This window comes from Mytilus californianus, unplaced genomic scaffold (genome assembly GCF_021869535.1).
Source record: "Mytilus californianus isolate M0D057914Y unplaced genomic scaffold, xbMytCali1.0.p SCAF_5, whole genome shotgun sequence".
In the NCBI taxonomy this organism is placed as follows: Eukaryota; Metazoa; Mollusca; class Bivalvia; order Mytilida; family Mytilidae; genus Mytilus; species Mytilus californianus.
In genome coordinates this window covers 13,860,474-13,881,302 of record NW_026262701.1, presented here as the reverse complement: position 1 = coordinate 13,881,302, position 20,829 = coordinate 13,860,474, and the positions used below count along the sequence as shown (strand labels likewise).

Below are 20,829 nucleotides of genomic sequence, written 5' to 3'. Positions count from 1 at the left end.
AACAGAGGAACACTACAACATGTACTTTCGGGATGCAATATCGCTCTTACACAGGGGAGATATACATGGCGACACAATCAAGTACTCCGGGAACTTGCTGAAGTGATAGAGAAACAGAGGAAAGATGCAAAACACACTAGAAACAAACCTATCAAGATCCAGTTTGTGAAGGAGGGGGAACTATGCCAGAAAAGTAAACAGAACACATTAGGAATGTTAAATCAGGCTAGAGACTGGCAGTTAGAAGTAGATCTAGGAAAAAAGCTGCAATTTCCTGATATTGTACCAACTAACCTTAGACCAGACATGGTTCTCTGGTCTTCCGGCAGTAAAAAGGTTGTAATTATAGAGCTGACTGTTCCCTGGGAGGAGAGATGTGGCAAAGCCAATGAAAGAAAGAGGGCAAAGTACGATGAACTGTTGGCAGTGTGCAGAGATAGAGGATGGCAGTCATGGAACTTTCCTGTAGAGGTAGGCTGCAGAGGCTTCCCTGCACAGTCAGTGTGGAGGTTGTTTTCTGCAGTAGGAGTGACTGACTGGCCGGCAAAGAAGAGCAGCAATTCAGAAACTGGGCCAAGCAGCAGAGAAAGCGTCTTGCTATGGATGAAGAGAGACAGTAGTAGCTGGAAACCCACCACCAATGCGCAGTGATTGATCACCACTGTGGACCGCCCATCCTGAGTGTGTACCGAGCTAGGGGTCGAAACACATGATGACGGATGGCCTTGGCTGAGGACATTGATGGTGTTTGCAGTAATTCCACCAGTACTGTATATAAGTTGTTTAAAGTTCAGTTGCACATAAATGACATATTCAGGACAAGAACATGACTATATGATATGAATATAATCCCTACTTTGTACTAGACTGACTTGCTGAGCCAGATTATCAACATGCTACTTTACTAGGTAACAGTCCGCAGGAAGATATTTAAACCGAACCAGGCACCTTATTCTGACTCCGAGCCGAGCGATCTCTACTCTAACTCCTCAATGCTGCATGCTAAGCAAAAAAGCTGCCAATTTTCAAGTCTTTTGTTTGACACCAGAGGGGGCTTAAACTCGAAACCTCATTCACGAAAGGAGAGCATGCTACCACTAGACCACCAAGCTGGATTGCTGCAAATTGAATCTTGTATATTAATTCTAATAAAAAAAACACCAAAATAATATTCAACAATAATGTATTAAAACAATTATATTATACAATGCATATCACAATAAATTAATAAAATTTTATGAAAATTGGAGATTTTTTGACTACTTGATCCCAAGGCACCTGAAGCACGATATAAAGTAAAATCAACAAGTATTTATTACCAATGTAATTCTTTATTATTGTGACTGAATTACAAAAGTTCAATAAGTCTAGAGAAATTAAAGAATAATTTTTTGTACAATATCATGGATAGTTAGCCACAGCTTATCGACCAATCTGTGGCTCACTATCTGTGATTATACAGTGAAACCGGACAGAATTTTGTACTTTAAATACGGTAAATCTTTTCTAACATAATGGTTTGTCATTTGATTGAAAAGTACCTTAGACTAATTTACTATCTACACCATATTCATTTTAAATGTGTCTCCATCATCTGGGAGGTTTTAGACATTAGAATACATTGTACAATTTTTTGAAAAAGATTTTTGATAATTGCAGGAATGTTCAAGTCTGATTGGCATGATATGATGAAACAATGTGGAGGACTTTAGATTCTTCCTATTAAAAGGATATATAGAGGAAAAGGTAGTTTCACAGAAGAAAAAATTTGTCATTTTACAGAATCTACAAAATCATTTTTCATCTGATCTACTGTGGATTCATTGGTATAGGTTAACCACGAATGTAAATGTTCAACAAAAGTACAAAATTGCTTAAGGCTTGCATGCAAACTTTGTCCAAACCACAAATTCAAATAACCATGAAAATGCAATTTTTCCCAAACCCATGAAAATTGGTATACACGAAAAAATTAATCCACAGTAGCTGAAATCAAAACTTGCTTCTTTGCAGAAAGCCTCTAGAACATGTACATCAATCTTTTTTTACATACATTCAACTTCACATTATAGAGAAAGTATTAGATACCGGTAGGTCTATATGAAATAAGAGCCTACAATAGCAGACAATTTTACTACAACATCAATACACTATTGACCATGGAAAACAACCTTTTCCCCAATTTTTTAAACAGGATAAGTCTACTAGTTGGAGAGAAGATAACATATGATAACAAATGACAGAAGATAATACTTAGTATTAGTAATAGCTTACAGTGATAAACAATGAGTTGAATAAATAAAACAATTGATATTATTTTTTACTTTTAACATCAATCAAAGATGGATACATACTGTCATTGCACAATGTTATATTCATATGAAAATAAGTACTCAGAAATGATTCAATGGAATGTTGTCTACACCAATTAACCATTCTCAATTATATGCTACTTCCCTTGCCAAACAAATTATTAGGCATAATAATTTAACTACATCTTTACACAGGTATAACAAATAATTCATCTAAGAGCCCAATAATTAATTTTCAGTACAAAAATCCATCTGACACAAAAGATAAGTGGAAACTGGAGGTAATATTTTCATGCAGCAAGTTTTTCTTCAAAAATAAATATTATTAAGATATAATTCTATTGAATTTATTAAGAAATTTGTGACATTATTAAGTCTAAGTATTTTTTCCTATCAATATCAGTGAACATTTTCTAAAAAATGTTTTTAACATACATGTTGTAAATATTAAGGGCTTTACACATAAATAAATTTTCAAATGTTTTTCTTCCTTATTGTCCATAGTTTTGTATGGAATATATATATCTGAATTTAATTAAGTTGGACACAACCTCTGTAATTAGGGGAAATCCAGGAAATTAGGAACGACCTATAAATAAAGGCAACAGTAGTTAACCGCTGTTCAATAGTCATAAATAGATTAAGCGAAAACAAATCCTTTAAATAAACTAAAACCGAGGGAAACACATCAACTATAAGAGGAAAATAACGGAACAACAGAAACACAGAACTGCAACAAAAACAAATGCCAACATACATATACAGTGTAATCACAGTAATATTTGTACTATGATAAATGTTGAAATTTCAGATTTCAAATTATTCCGAGAAAATTGCATTAGGTCAGACTTAGCAAATCCTTTAAATAAATATGTCTGTCTTTGAGAAAAAATGCTAAATTTGTCATAAATGTAACAATAAGGTGGTAGATAGCCTTTGCCCAACTTTGTAAAAGTAAAGATCTTGGGACTTGTTTGTGCACGAAATAAAGAATATAACTAAGTACAACCAGTGATAATAAACAGCTGCACCATAAGCGCATGATACGCCCGTCGTCTTGTGTGTGAATTTTTATGCAATAAGCATAAATAGTTTCTGACATACGGTGTGACATGCGAAAACCCCCCTTTTTTTTTACAAAAAACTCAATATCTCTAAAATAAAATTTTGAATTAAAACCAAAAAGTTTACAGATCTTATGATTAATATAATTAAGAAGTGTGTAAAATTTTAAGCAATAATCATAAATCGTTTTTGAGATACGGCGCGACATGTGAAAACCCCCCTTTTAAAAAAATTAAAAAATCAATATCTCAAAAATAAAATTTTGAATCAAAACCAAAAAGTATACAGATCTTTAAATTAATATAACTAAGAAGTGTGTAAAATTTTAAGCAACAATCATAAATCGTTTTTGAGATACGGCGCGACATGTGAAAAACCCCTCCCCCTTTTTTTACAAAATACTCAATAACTCAAAAATAAAATTTTGAATCATCACCAAAAAGTATACAGATCTTAAGATTATTATAACTAAGAAGTGTGTAAAGTTTTAAGCAATAATCATAAATTGTTTTTGAGATACGGCGCGACATGTGAAATACCCCTCCCCCTTTTTTAACAAAATACTCAATATCTCTAAAATAAAATTTTGAATCATCACCAAAAAGTATACAGATCTTAAGATTATTATAACTAAGAAGTGTGTAAAGTTTTAAGCAATAATCATAAATTGTTTTTGAGATACAGCGCGACATGTGAAAAAAAAAACACACCTATTTTAGTTACTAAGTCCCGTAACTCAAAAAGTTTTAATCTTATTTTCACCAAAAAATATACAGATCGTTTGACCATCATAAGAAACAACTATGTTAAGTTTCATGAAATTTGGATAAGTCATTCTCAAGTTACAGTGCGACATGTTTACGCCGGACAGACAGACAGACAGACAGACGGACGCCGGACATTTGTATACCATAATACGTCCCGTCAAAAATTTGACGGGCGTATAAAAATGTGTAGAAGAACAAAATAACTTTCTAGAAGTTGAAACTTTACAGAATATATAACTTGATACTGTTTCGTAAGCAGTGAAAACCTAAGGGAAACAACTCTTGTGTGGCTGCATATTCCAGCAACACAAAATAAAATGCTCCGCTGGGGCGCAGCTTGATTCGACCGCAGAGGTCGAACCCTGAACAGTTGGGGCAAGTATGGACACAACATTCAAGCTTGATACAGCACTGAATTTGGATTGTAATTAAATATTTGACACAGCATAGGTTTCTGACACAGAATGAATGTCGTCTAAGAACTTAAAAATTTTTAATTTACCTATTCATACCATATCATTATTATTTGCTTTTATATATAAATCAGAAATGACCAATTTAAAATGGAAAATTTTAAAGAAAAAAACGAAAGAAAAAAAATTCCCCCCCAATTTTTTGAACCCCCTTATGATTCATCACCCCCAAACTCAATCCCAGCCTTCCCTTAGTGGTATGGTACCTTGCAGTACAATTTCAGAGAGATCCATACACTTGAACACAAATTATTGTCTGGAAACTAGAAAAATGCTCTTTTTTTTGCCCCTTTTTGGCCCCAAATTCCTAAACGTATAGGGCAATTACCAACAAACTCAAACCCAGCTTTCCCTTTGTGATATGGAACCTTGCAGTACAATTTCATAAAGATCCATACACTTACACACAAGTTATTGTCTTGAAACTAGAAAAATGCTTGTTTTTTTGCCCCTTTATGGCCCCTAATTCCTAAAATTTGTAGGCAATTACCGCCAAAATCAATCCCAGCATTCCCTTTGTGATATGGAACCTTGTGGTACAATGTCAGAGAGATCCATACACTAAAACACAAGTTATGTCTGGAAGTTACAAAAATGCTTATTTTTGGCCCCTAATTCCTTAACTGTTGGTACCATAACCCCCAAAATTAATCCCCACCTTCCTTTTGTGGTATTGAACCTTATGGTAAAATTTCATAGAGATCCATACACTTACACACAAGTTATTGTCATGAAACTAGAAAAATGTTTTTTTTTTCCATTTTTGGCCCCTAATTCCTAAAATTTGTAGGCAATTACCGCCAAAATCAATCCCAGCATTCCCTTTGTGATATGGAACCTTGTGGTACAATGTCAGAGCGATCCATACACTAACACACAAGTTATGTCTGGAAGTTACAAAAATGCTTATTTTTGGCCCCTTTTTGACCCCTAATTCCTTAACTGTTGGTATCATAACCCCCAAAACTAATCCCCACCTTCCTTTTGTGGTATTGAACCTTATGGTAAAATTTCATAGAGATCCATTAACTTAAACTAAAGTTAGAGTGCGAAAACCAATGTGTCTTCGGACGACGACGACGACGCCAACGTCATACCAATATACGACCGCAAAATTTTTTTGCGGTCGTATAAAAAGAAATGTAATCTCAAGTTGTTATTTTGGTAAATGTGGAAAGTTTTTGTACCAATTTGAGCTTAAATTAACAACATATAGCACCCCATATTGCAATAATTTAAGACAATAACAATAAATAATAATCATATGCTATCTGTCTGTACGAGCATTAAAAACATCTATTTCATCATCAGAGTCTACATTAGCTTCTCCATTGCGTATTAACATTTCCAAGTCATGTGACATTTCTTTAGTATCTGTACTTCCTGTAACAAGGCAATACAAATTTAAAATTAGATATGAAAAAAAATTATAGTAGTATTTCTGATGATACAGCGCTGTTATTCCTTAACAAACATGGTTTACACAAGAAATTTTATAAAGTGTTATTTTCATATACTGTAAATTCAAAAGGACAACAATGTGAGATTAACTATTGCAATTTCAGTAAAAACTGCACACAGTTATATGTATCAGATGTTAGAATGCAAGTTCTTATTATTGCGATACTCCTTCAGTCGCATTATTCGCACTTATAAAAACCTCACAATAATTTTTGAATTTACTGTACTATATGGTATGTGTTTTTTTATTTCTTGAAGGTCTTATGGTGACCTATTTAAGTTGTTTCCACATCTTCTTATTTTTATACAGTATCTTATGAGAGGAAAACATCAATGACATGGACCACCAAACAACCTCAATATGGTAAATATATCTAAGATATTCATTAGATAAAAGAAATCTACTGTATATATATGTGGTTTATTCATAAATACATATAATACAAACTTTCTACACATATGATCGTGTGTTCAGAGATTTACTCTTTGTGCATTTTGTAAGTTTTAATGCATTGTTTTGTAAAAAAAACCCATGACATTGTATAATTATTTCAAAATAACATACAGCATCAGCTGTTGTTTTGATTTAACATGTTTAAGATTGTTAACATCCCCAAGATTTATTCCATAAAAAATTGTTTTTCTTATTTCCTGAGTGATATTTAGGACATATACATTTAAGACTTCTCAATCATTTGCTCTAATAATTCTGTATAACATTAAATCTAGAAATAGGCATTGAATTAAGAAAATTGTGCATGTTTTGAATTGATAAATACAAGATGAAATATAATGCAGTATAATTTTGATTAATCTAAAAAAAGAAGTTACAGGGGATTAATTAAAATCTGGTTTCCACAAGGTTACTTTAAACTAGGGATGTCAACGTGTACTCGAGTATCGCTCCTCTTGGGAAATTAAATATTAATCGAAATTAATCAAAATTAAAATTCATTTCAAATGTTTGCGTTTAATTGTCATTTAAAATTCCTCTGAACATAGGTAGGCTATGAACAAAAGCACCTTTCCAAGGCTTACACTTTTAGCTTATCGTGTCTTAGTCATTCCACCACCTCTGTAACGTTAGAGCAAATATTTTCGCAGGAGTGTTAGTTGTGTAACAAAGCGGAGAAATCGACTTGATAAGATATTTCTAAATAAGAACAAATTTGTTGCACCCTGTGTCTGCCCTCGGGTTAAAGGCATCAGTAAGTTCTAATCATCACCCCTTTGGTCATCATTAAATGTGTTTTTTTACGATTCCCAAATACTATTGTTTGAGTAATAATTTTTCTATAGATTTTTATTAATTAATTGATTAGATCATTGCCAATTTACATAATTAGTATATGTAGTAAATGAGCTATTAATTATGGTATAAAATTCCTGGGACTATTATCTAGTCCTGGGTAATAATATTGAAGGTTTTACGTCCATAAGACAACGTCCCACAATACGTAAAATGGGTATAATTTTGTATTTCCATTTTGTAGATGTTTTTCCGAGCGAGTACTCGAGTATCGCTCAGTAAATCTAACGAGTCCTCGATTAGTAAATCTTCACCGTGTTGACATCCCTACTTTAAACTGTTCATAATTAATTTTCCAGAGAACAGGTCATTGGACTCTTTGTTGGTTCAAATAGGGTGTAATAATGCATAAAAAAATATTAGATGGCACAACAGACCAATCAATTTCTCTAAGAAAATAGACCTACAAAAACAAACAACAATGAACAACACATTGTCAAGATAGTTTGACTAGGTACAGACACAAAATTACTTTATACTTACTATAAACAGCTTTAAGAATGACATGTAACGAGATCCCTGCTAAACAAGCCACAAGTCCAAGGCCATTTAAAAAAGTCATTTTATCACCATTTACTGTGGCTGCTAAATACAATGTACAAATTTCCTGAAAAAGTAAATAATTAGAAAATGTCAAGCTATTCATGAAATATTAAAAACCCAAATAAACTAGATATTCTTACATTTATTTTCTTTACATCAATTACCATATATATAGTGACTATGTATATGCATGCTGAGTAAGCTTAGCAATGTTACTGGTTCATAAACCATTGAACTATGTACATGCATGCTGAGTAAGCTTAGCAATGTTACTGGTTCATAAACCATTGAACTATGTATATGCATGCTGAGTAAGCTTAGCAATGTTAATGGTTCATAAACCATTGAACTATGTATATGCATGCTGAGTAAGCTTAGCAATGTTACTGGTTCATAAACCATTGAACTATGTATATGCATGCTGAGTAAGCTTAGCAATGTTACTGGTTCATAAACCATTGAACTATGTATATGCATGCTGAGTAAGCTTAGCAATGTTACTGGTTCATAAACCATTGAACTATGTACATGCATGCTGAGTAAGCTTAGCAATGTTACTGGTTCATAAACCATTGAACTATGTATATGCATGCTGAGTAAGCTTAGCAATGTTACTGGTTCATAAACCTTTGAACTATGTATATGCATGCTGAGTAAGCTTAGCAATGTTACTGGTTCATAAACCATTGAACTATGTACATGCATGCTGAGTAAGCTTAGCAATGTTACTGGTTCATAAACCATTGAACTATGTACATGCATGCTGAGTAAGCTTAGCAATGTTACTGGTTCATAAACCATTGAACTATGTATATGCATGCTGAGTAAGCTTAGCAATGTTACTGGTTCATAAACCATTGAACTATGTACATGCATGCTGAGTAAGCTTAGCAATGTTACTGGTTCATAAACCATTGAACTATGTACATGCATGCTGAGTAAGCTTAGCAATGTTACTGGTTCATAAACCATTGAACTATGTACATGCATGCTGACTAAGCTTAGCAATGTTACTGGTTCATAAACCATTGAGTTTTGTTGTATTGTTATATATATGCTATTGTAATGATACCCGGGTCCCTATTCCATATCATTGAGAAAATGAAAACTTGGAACTTCCAATTTTTTGTTTTACTTCCTGAAAGTTTTTGATCAAAATAAAAAGGTCTTCAAATTTATGCATTTCAATTGATTCTAATGAAATGACCTACCTGTTATTTCCCAAAAATTGAAAGTTGACCTAAATATTTACATACTAGTGAACATTCAGGTTAAATTTCCTTATTTTTATATTCAATTCCCTGAAATTTAAGAAAATTTGTAGAATAAGAATTAAAGAGTCTATCTACATTTAAAAGAAAAAAAAACAACCTGTAAATTGTAATGCATATCCTTTACAACACTTTTGAAGTTTTATCCTTGACTGGCTCTGTTCTACACTTACCTTAAATATTCCTGCTATAGACAGTGTTAAACTTGATGTGTTTGCTAACAATAAAAATTCACTGAATTCTAGGAAGAAGGCTAAAACTGCTCCAAGTAATACTAATCCTGCATTTCTCAGCACAAGAGAAACATCTGAATACCTAAAGAAATCAGCCTTTGCACTCAGTAATTCTCCTGTAAAACAAAAAACATTCATATTGACTAAAACATACAAGAGGCCCCTGAGAATCAACAGCTTATGAGTAATACATAAACTGTTAGATAATATCTGTTTAATTATGCCTTGCCTTTTGTAATTTTGATACATGTAGTATAATGCAAACGTTGAAATCAAAATGCCAATATTTAAACATGTAAACTATGCAAATCATTCAAAGTCAATGAACCATGATCGAAGGTACAGGGCAAATAATTTTAATTTACGGAAATGAAAAATGCCAATGCTTATTAAACTGCAAACCAAATACCATTGACTAATCATATGTGGTTCCCTTTAAACTAACCTAACCACAAACTTTATCATGTAAACTATGCAAAACACTTAAAGTCAATAGGCTGCCGCTGGAAACAGCACACATAAGTCTTGTTTTTTTCTACTTTGTCGAGGCAATACAAAAATACTAAATGTTCTTACAAGTATATGTATATGTATTAAATGCGTTTGTTAAAATTATTTTCAGTTGTAATGAAAAAATGAATGACAAGACCACTTTGCCCCTCAACTAGAAAATTAAAATTAAACATTTCAAATACATCCTCTAGATGTTTAAAAACAAGACATTAATCTGTCATATGACAGTATTCATATTTTGTAATTTTGTCTAATATTTTTATTTAGGGTGTTAAACTTCTTGCATTTAATGCAGAACTGCCAAAATAGCCTCATTTTGAGATATTGCCATTAATATTTATATATATATATGAGGAAAGTCTTACTCCAATAGATCTTTTGCTACAGGTGTCTTAAACAAAGATGTTTTAAAATACCGGTATGGGTAATTATTTACCAATGACTTAAAATACATTATAAATTGTCCATTTTAACTGGTCTTAATACAAGATTTTAATTTCCGGTTTTTGATTCAAAAAGGAGTCAGAAAATGGATGTGTGTATTGGATTTCAACAAGTTTGATGTTAAAGTTGTGGTTATTTTTCATATGTTATATTTTTTTTCTTTGAGTATATACAAATATGGACTGTACAAAGGTTGAATATCCAGTATTGCCACCCCTTAAAGATTATTTCTCTTAGGGCGCAGTCTGATGTAAAAGAAGTTTGTAGGGTTGACGATCTTGGATAGGCACCACTTTCAAGGGGCTACATTTGTTTAATTATACCTAATTAAGGGCAACATTGAAAATTTGTGTTAAAGAAGCTCTTGCACATGTCTTACTGTAGTAACAAATTGTCAAAACACTTTTTTCAGAGAATTATTTTGTGTCTTAAAATGCCTCATATGTACTACAAAGGAAGAAAATTTTGTTGGCCCTGAAAAGGGCCATTTGTGAAAGCTATCCTTTGCACCAGATGGATTTCAAATACTTGTTTCTTCATCACTCCACAGACTTTTAACCTGGCCTTTACCATTTTGTTTACAACCGTCAGTGACATCATTTTGATGGTAAATAATTCATGTAAAAATCGAGAGGCTCAAAGGGTTATCTACTGGTGAATAAAGAAAAATTTAGCAAGTTTATTACATCATACATGTAGTAACATCCAAGATGATATTTCTGCACTAAATGCCCTGAATATATCGTTCATACTTTATTCATTAACCAACAAAACAAACATAATATTGAAAATACTGAGGAGTAAGCTATTTTTACATTTTTTAGATAATGGCTCTTATCGTTTCTTCTTCTTTAAACTGTTACCCAAAGTTATACATTTTTAGTATAAAGCCTGTTCATTTTCAGATAGAACATATCACATATATGCAATCAGAAATTGAAAAAAAATTGAACAGGAAGTCCTCATCCAATGTATATGTATTAATTACAACACTTCCCCTCTTTATTGTAATAGACTACGATTGGGTACAAAATTTGGCATACCAACAGTAGTTAACTTAATTTTATGCAAATGACAGCTGACATTCTAAAATACATTAAAAATTTAATAAATACAAACCTTCAAATGCTATAGATAAAGGTAACAAGCCTACAATCATCCATGGCTGTATGTGGAACATCAGGTCTAATGGATTACTTAAACCTAAAAATACATTAGAGTCATACATTCTTATAATTGGAACATCATATCACGTCTTTCACTAAGTAATATTAAACTATAATCAAGATGCATATACTATAACAGATTACAATTAAAAAATCTTATCAATATTGCTAGACCAAATAAAGTCCTTGAATTATTATGTGGAATATCATTGCTAAATAATAACATGTATAGTAAAAGACAGAGTTGGACACTCACAGACATGTTTGGCCATGCTGTTCTTTGTGTGCCTGTTCCGGTTTTGGGCCTGTGGTTCAGTGGTTGTCCTTTGTTGCTGTCTGTCTTATTTTTGTTTTGTCATAAATCAGCCAATAGGTTTTCTGTTTAGTAGTGTTGCATTTTGTCATGTATTGGCCTTTTGTTACTGGTTGTTTGGTGTAGATTTTGCTCATTGTTGGTGGCTTATATAATTATGGTTGCATTAACTCACATCATTTGGACTCTGGTGGATGGTTACCTCCTTGGCAATCCTACCACATATAGTTATATACAGAACATCCTTTTTGATAAATAACTTAATCATAATAACAAAAAAATGGAAGTAAGAAAAACCATATCATAATGGTTGGTCAAGGTCATTAAACACCCCTTAGTAGTACTCCCTTGCTCATTTTATTAAAAGAAGAGTTACTTTCAATAAGAACCAAATAGATATATATCTATCTATTGCAATTTCTCATGCATAGAATGAGAGCTAATCACACTGGGTTTAGTATGGATATTACCATAATGCGACCTATGACAAACCCTTTCTTTCATAATATGTATTTTCTGAAATTTGAACTTTAATGAAATGAAATCTGTATGAAGGTGATCTGAATATTGCACTGACATATTCTTTACTATAGAAGGATGGCCAGCTACCATAACATTTGACCTCTATAAATAGAAGTTTCTTACATCAAGATCTTGATGCATGAAACTGGCTCACCTTGACCTACAATTTATATATGTACTTTAACCAGTCATTCGTGTACAAATTGTTTGCGAAGGTGAACCACTTTTATACAACCACAACAAAAAGGATGTGTCAGGTCTGATCTCATTTGCAGTAGACGATCGGTGTTCGAGTATATATATTGTTATATGAAAGAAAACATACAATCATGGAAAAATATCTCACATCTCACCAAGTTATATAAAGCTATAATCAAGATGTACAAACAATGAAAGACTAATCTTAAAAATCTATTAACCTTCATTGGGCAAGAGAAACTTATTTATATTGTCAATGCAGATATTTTTTGTCTTTTACAAGGTGTGATGAGCTAGCACAGTGTTGGATTAAACCTTATATTAAAATGTCTGTTACCTATTTCATGTTTTTGTGTGACTATTTGTGCCAATGTCCATCTGAGACCAGACAAAATGGAGGCTGCAAAAACCATTAGGAATCCCTCTAGATCAAATTGTGTTGATTGGAAAGTAAACATAAACAGACCTCCAGCTATAAATAATACTACAAATATTAATGACCATCTCTGAAAAAGAACAAAATACACATTTACTTATGCTCAGAAGTAATTAAGGCTGACATATCATCATAAATGAAATGATTTAAATTCTTACATAATGATACAAAAATTGTCCAGGTCTAGTAACTTATTTCCTAGTGATAATTGATTGATTGTTGGTTGCTTAACATCCAGTAGCAAATATTTCATAGGACTATAGTGATTATTGAGGCTCAATGCAAATGTTTAAGATCTGGTGATGAAACCATAAAAGTATATTGAAAACTAGTTTAGGAGGTTCAATTATAAGCTTTTTCTCTAGTCTTTATTTATGAACATCTCAAACACCAAAATATTAGCTTTATACAAAAGATAGATTTATACAAGGAATTTATATAATAATGGCTCATTGCTGAAGGCATTCAAAGAGATATTTAGATACTTGGTTCTATCTTGACCCATGGTTTTGAGTTGACAATATTTTGCCTAAAAGATCAATAAAGTGCCCTTCTTTTGTGTGATTTCATTAAAAATTGGTGAGTTTATTTATATTAAATGTGTTTCAAAATTACAATAACAAATGTAGATGTACTTATTAAAATTGAATTAATGAGAAACAGATAATACCGGTAAGTGACCACGTTAAGTATTAAAATATAAACAAAGTCATAAAAGATATAAATCATCTAAGAATAGAAAAGTTCCAGAATAGTTGTTTCAATGTGGAGATTGAATAAGTCGTATCACATGACATGCCTTGATTTTTATGCAGGCAAATTCAGTAAATGAAATGATTTAAATAGATTTGCACTTAAAAAGTCGACCATACTGTTCTAGTTTGTCTCCCTCACCCTGATGAAAACCTACTGTAAGGTGACATTGTCCATATATTGATCTTTTCATGCAGACATGGTTGTATTGATTCCAGCACTGCATAGATTTCTGATGTTATCATGTGACTTTTGTCAATGTGTTTAAAATGAAATTGGACATGAATGTATTCTTTTATAATACAACAGACCGTCTTACAATCATTCCACAATAATGAATACAAATACCTACTGGTTTTTCTAGTCTAAAACACAAAGAAAATCCTAGTATAAATACTACAGCTGTTGACTTGGTCATTGTATATCTATAAATAAATATGCATAAATTACCTGTAGAAGTCAAGACAAATCATTTGTATCTATTCATTATTCCTCTGAACTGACATTTTTCTTAGTTCTTAGTTTGTATGATTCATCCTAAATAAAAGCTTTTATCCTTTGTATTTCAGCCATGAAGTGAAAAAAAAGGACATATTACTATAATTGAATGAAACTTGGTGTCTTCGGATCCTGATATTTAGAACATGTTGACAGAACTATGGTATTAGATATTTTTTTTAAGGTGAGATTTTCTCCTGGCTTTTGAATAACCCCCCTGGCCTAGTGTTACTGTTCTGTCATTGCTGGTGTTTCTAAGTGTCCATACTATTGACTGGCATTAATGTGACCTTGTCTTGTCCTTATTTTAAGATGTTCGATAGTGACTTTTAAGAGTGTTAAACCAACATAACATTTCAAGAGGGAATGCATAATTTAACTTTCTGCTATGAAGTGATCAATTAAAATGAGGATGTATACTTACAAAGATACAGTAATAAACTCAAAACTCCAGTTTGATAATGCTATATCCAGAATACTAGCAATACCTGTAATATAAGTCAACACCATAATCAACAGAAAAATATCATTCATAAACAAACGAACAAAAACTGATTTTATCACCTTTTCAAATCCTGCTGTTTCTGTATAGGTGCTTGTAGTTTGGCGTATCATTTTTGAAAACAAATTGTGCATAACCAGAATGGCATTAAAATTGCCAAAGTCAAGCCTAGCTTAAATTATTTTTGATATGCATCCAGATACACTAGATATTGCTTTAAACTTATTCTTACAGACAGTAAACTGGATTTCTGTCATTTATTACTACATGTACTTTTAGATCATCCCCCATTTTTACTATGGTTCATGTTGCTCAGTCTTTGGTTTTGTATGTTGTGTTTCATGTACTGTTGTTTGTCTTTTCATTGTCTTTCGTTTTTTGCCATATTATTGTCTGTCTGTTTTCGATTTATGAGTTTGAATATCCCTTTGGTAAGTTCACCTCTCTTTTTAACAATCTATTTGGATCAACGACAATATCTGGTGTTCAGCGATGCTAAGAGAATTTGGACTACTGTATCTACATGCTCAACCAAAACCAGATTTTTGTTCATAGGTTATATACAGTGTGTTAAATGTTCTTCTTTACACCATATAACAATATCATGGTGCTCCAAGATATGGGGAATATACAGTACATACATATCAACAATTTATTTCCTTTTTGTCAGGAAAATTATTTTCAAACAAAGTTCTTTTACTTATAATATTAAAGTCTATTTTTGAAACAATTATTTTTTAAATGCACATTGAGATGAATTTATTTTGTAATGTGACAATACCTGTAGGAGCAATTTTCTTCACATTTATGTCCCAAGGTAAAGTGATTCTCTCTTTACTGGTACACACTTGTAATAAACATCTACATAATCCTGCTAGTATGAACTTGATGACTAGATGGGCCATAGTTAATGATAATGGAATCTTAAAATGCTGAAATTAGATTTTACAAGAATATAAAATATTAAAATAAAAATCTGTATGAATCAAATGCTTGTGAGCACTGAAGGGTAAAAATTGCATTCATTTTCTGTGGAAACTAATTTTAAATATTACTTTAACAATGACATCATTGATATTTTTAGAACTTCAACAGATACTAGATTCATGCACCATGCACAATTTATGTAATTTTCTTGACAAATATGGTTAAACACATACACATCATTGTGTAACTTGAGTATCTGAGTAAACATTTCATTGAAAATTTTCTTGAAACTTTCATAAGTAGGATGTATAGATTGATTGATTTTTGGTGTTTTAACGCCACTTTTAAGCACCGCTTTTGGGCTATTTCGTGGCGGCCAGTTTTTATTGGTGGAGGAAGCCGGAGTGCCCGGAGAAAACCACGACCTTCGATAGGAAAACTGACAATCCTAGTCAATTAAGATTGGAGTTGAGTGCACCCGCACGAGTGGGGTTCGAACTCACAACCTCAGTGTTGACTGGCTAGTGATTAAAGTAGTAACTACTTAGACCACTCGGCCACCGAGGCCCCTAGGATGTATAGAATGTTTTGCTCAATTCTCTATGTTTTGTGTATATCATTCTCTATGTTTTGTGTATATCATTCTCTATGTTTTGTGTATATCATTCTCTATGTTTTGTGTATATCATTCTCTATGTTTTGTGTATATCATTCTCTATGTTTTGTGTATATCATTCTCTATGTTTTGTGTATATCATTCTCTATGTTTTGTGTATATCATTCTCTATGTTTTGTGTATATCATTCTCTCTGTTTTGTGTATATCATTCTCTATGTTTTGTGTATATCATTCTCTATGTTTTGTGTATATCATTCTCTATGTTTTGTGTATACCATTCTCTATGTTTTGTGTATATCATTCTCTATGTTTTGTGTATATCATTCTCTATGTTTTGTGTATATCAAGAGTAGTGAAAAAATCTGGAAAATTGATAACTATCAAGCCATCAACATAAGGGTTTTGATTGCATGAATGCAATCTTTACCACAAAAATTAAAGATGTAACAAAATTTTTTACAAGTCATTTGTGCATATGTACGCACTGCTGACAGACATGAGAACACTTGGAACTATATGTTTGTGTGTAAAGATTTAGTTACTGGTTTATTAGCTAAGCTGTTGGGGAGGACTGTACCTTAGAAAAGAATTGGAACAATAGTTCCAATCTTTCAAAATAAAAAGGGCCAAAATACATTTAGTTGCATTAATTAAGTTCATATGCCTGTTATTGATTATCAGGTTGTCTTCATATTGGTATTGTAAAAGACCTGCTGAGAGTTCCAATTTTTTTCTTTGGATGAGTGGAGAAAATTATTTGTTAAGATTTCATGATTTGAAACAATATGTTTTATTTATTTACAACTCAAAAGGGGATAGACTTGATGTTGGGGTCAAACTATTATTATCAATCGCTTTTACATATGAAATCAGTGATAAGCCAGGGTCAATTAATGCCATGTAAAACACATTTGACATCACAGTTGTTATTTGGAATTTAAAGAAGTTTTAGCAGGGTTATATAGGTCCAAGGAAGATGTATAAGACAAGCTCAAAAGTGCCAAGAGTAAAGATAAATTGTGAATTAATTAAAATTTATGATCAAATATCTGACAGAAGCACCAAATTTTTTAAAGACAAAAACATTTACAAGACCATCAAGTGACATTATGATGATTATGATATAGTATACAGAACAGTAATTATAATTAGTTATTATCAAAGGTACCAGGATTATAATTTAATACGCCAGACGTGCGTTTCGTCTACATAAGACTCATCAGTGACGCTCAGTTCAAAATAGTTATAAAGCCAAACAAGTATATAGTGTTATTTCTTTGCTAAGTTATTCCTTGGTTTTTCAGTTGTTTTAACCTTTTAAATTTAATTTGTTTTTACTGAGAGAACTGTAATAAATGAGTAGGCAATCTTACATTCCCTGCATCATGTCGTCTCATGATTAGTCATAAATAAGTTGGTATTCAATGATTCCAATTTTTTCTTATTTTCTTCAAGATATCAAAGGGCTATCAGTCATTGATAATCAGATCTTAGTGCAAGTGAAAGTTAAAAGAAAATAGATTATGTACATATTCTATCAAGAGAAACCTACAACGCTACAAACATGACAAATGTACTGATGTAAAATGTATATACATTTAATTTCAAACATGCAACATTTTTCTAAACAGATTTAATTCATTTTGACAATCATGACAATGAATATTTAGTTTTTATAGCTCTAGGAGAATAAATTATATATTTCCATCAGCAACCATAACTCTCCATCAAATGCAAGAATACACCTTGTAGTATTTTAAGGACCTTTGCTATGTTGTTTAAGTTTTCATACACGACTGCTGATTTAGAAAAGAACTTACATGAATAAACCTCTGGTTGTAAAATGTCAATCCAATGGAAAATGTGTAATAAAATATAACTAAACATAATGTTTTTATGGCTAGTTTTACAAATGAACAGGAACACACTGATGTTTTTACTATTTTGGCTCTCGGTTCAACTACATCCTCCAGAACTCTCATAGGGGGCCTTCTTTTCTTCCCCATGGTGTCTACAAAATAAAGTATGATTTTGTAAAATAAAAGTGATGTTAGATTACATAAAAATAAAGGATTAATATATTATTCACAAAGCTTACAAGTTATATTTTATACTTTAGTGTCTTACTTGATCATGTTGATGGGGATTGTTTTATGCCAAATTTAATGCACATGTACATGCATGTCCGATTTAAATGTGCATGATGAATTAGTAGGTGATCAATTTTCAATGCTCTGGCATGTCTGGAGCCTCTGGTGGTTTAGTATAGATGTCACCTCTCCATAATTTTTCAAGAAATTTTGTAATCCCATCCTATCAACTTGTTTCCTGACATGGTGGTGAAATCTCAATTATTATAACATGAAAATATTTGTGATAGGGTTATGATGAAACAAAAAGATGATCACAATGATGATGAAATAACTTGACCTACAAACCCTATAATCATAGACAAAAACAATAAAAAGTTGATATTTTTCTACAGAGTGTTTAAGGATCAGATACCAGCACTACCGCCTTACCACCACATAAATATGAACCAAAATGAAGACCAACATTTGGCCCATTGAATTTCACAGATAGATATATATATACATTTTAACTAAATTTTTAATGTAAAATATCTTTTGATATCAAAAGTTTTAAGCTTAACTAAAAAATAAATCATGTAATTAAAATGTTTGAAAGACATGAAAGACTTTTAACATGTTTAATTTTTTCAAACATTATGCAGAGTTAAATTGGCTCTTAATTATGCATAATGTTTTTCTAAAAGGTTATTTTTTTTTGTGTGCCTCATACCAAGGATTCATATAGTATAAATCTGTGCTCATACCGATCTTTTGAGTTTAGCCTATAAACTATTTTCATATTACCGACTTTTGACCACAGGCATTTGTCTCTGAAATTTTTTACCCCCTATATACCTTAATGTAACACAAGGTACTTAACTCGCGTTTTTGAAAAATGTCACCTGGTCATGAACTTTTGTTATATTTCGATTTCACAGTCGTCTACCCCACTAAAACTTGTTATGCCATAAATCAAAATTGATCTATCTACACAATGGTGTATATCAGGCCTACCTTTATTGTCAGAATCATTCGTAGCAGGCCTCCCCAAGTATGTCAACCGTAATTATTTCATCTCCCCACAGCTGATTGGAAATAGAAGTCTCGCAGTATATGATTAATTATAAAAAGTATTTCCAAAAAACTTGTTAGTATTTGTCTGAACTTATCATCCAGATAGTAAATTTGTAAAAAATTCTGTGAAAAAAAACTAACAAATGTTATTAGAGGTATGTCTTATGAGTTATGAGTTTCTATTTTTAGACTCAAATTTTCCCATTCCATTAATGTTATTCACTTTCTCTCCGGATTTTACATATAAAATGAGATAACTCCAAGAAACTTTTATTTTTAGCAATAAGATTTGACCGATCGGAAACCAAGATATGTATAAGAGAGGGGAAAGATACCATTTACTGCTAGACTTATATTTCCAATCAGCTGAGGGGAGATGAAATAATTATGGCATTTTTCAAATATGCAGATTATTAATAAGTACCTTGTGTTATATTAAGGTATCTAGGAAACAAATTTCAGAGACCAAGTGCCTGTGCTTTTGACTCTGGAGTTTATTTTTATATTTTTTCGTAGGACATCCTGGTACTCTGTCAAATTAGAGCAACGTAATGAAGTAAAGTCAAGCTTTCAATCTGTACAATTTTGGTGGGGGGAATTAACTGTCTTACATTGTAGGTTTTCTAAAAATAATCGGTAAACAGTCAACTTTGCCCCAAAATTGCACAGATTATATGTTTGATTTTACTTCTTTTGTATGCTCTTACTTGACCAAGTACCAAGATGTCCAACCAGAGATTAGGTGACCTGTTCAAAATTATATAATCTGGAGTCAAAAATCAGTAATATGAAAAAAAGTCTATTGCACCTGATTTGTAGTTTGTTCTTGTGAAGTGCTGTTGCAACACCGTCCCAGGTTAGGTTGAAGGTTGAGTGCTCACAAACATGTTTTACTCTGCCACATTCTTTATGTGCATTTATCAAGTCAGGAGCCTGTAGTACAGTGGTTGTCTTTGGTTCATGTTTGTCAAGATTTGTTTTTCGTAAATTGTTTTGTTATAAATCAGCGACCAATTGTACTATTTGCCACGTTGCAATACAGTTCTGGGGATTCTGCAATGTACCCATACAGATACAGATGACTACAACAGTGACCATTGACTAAGGGAGGTGATAAAACAAGAAAATTTTAATCTGGTGCATATTTTTAAAGCTGTGTACATGTGCCGATGATGTGGACAGCTGGTCTTGATTCTCAAATACAAAACATCACCCTCTAACAGTTTTAAATAATTCATACATGCTCTTTCAGTAGTTTGTCATTTTTACGTTGGTCAAGGACTCATACATGTACACTATATCCTGCAATATTAGCTGGGAGATTTTGTTTACATATTTGCCACATTTCAATATCCGGTA

At 32.0% G+C, this 20,829-nt stretch overlaps 1 protein-coding gene across 1 annotated transcript; it reads right to left on the bottom strand.

Moving 5' to 3' along the window:
* Positions 1 to 1,166: 1,166 nt before the first annotated feature.
* Positions 1,167 to 20,827, bottom strand: LOC127703299 (solute carrier family 35 member C2-like). Its single transcript, XM_052207822.1, has 10 exons — positions 20,711 to 20,827; positions 18,145 to 18,335; positions 15,561 to 15,711; positions 14,702 to 14,765; positions 14,132 to 14,204; positions 12,928 to 13,096; positions 11,511 to 11,594; positions 9,375 to 9,550; positions 7,871 to 7,994; positions 1,167 to 6,000 (listed from the first exon to the last, which is right to left on the bottom strand). Exons 2-10 carry the CDS (start codon positions 18,328 to 18,330, stop codon positions 5,885 to 5,887), a joined length of 1,143 nt encoding a protein of 380 aa, XP_052063782.1. The 5' UTR covers positions 18,331 to 18,335; positions 20,711 to 20,827; the 3' UTR covers positions 1,167 to 5,884.
* Between the last annotated feature and the right edge of the window lie 2 nt (positions 20,828 to 20,829).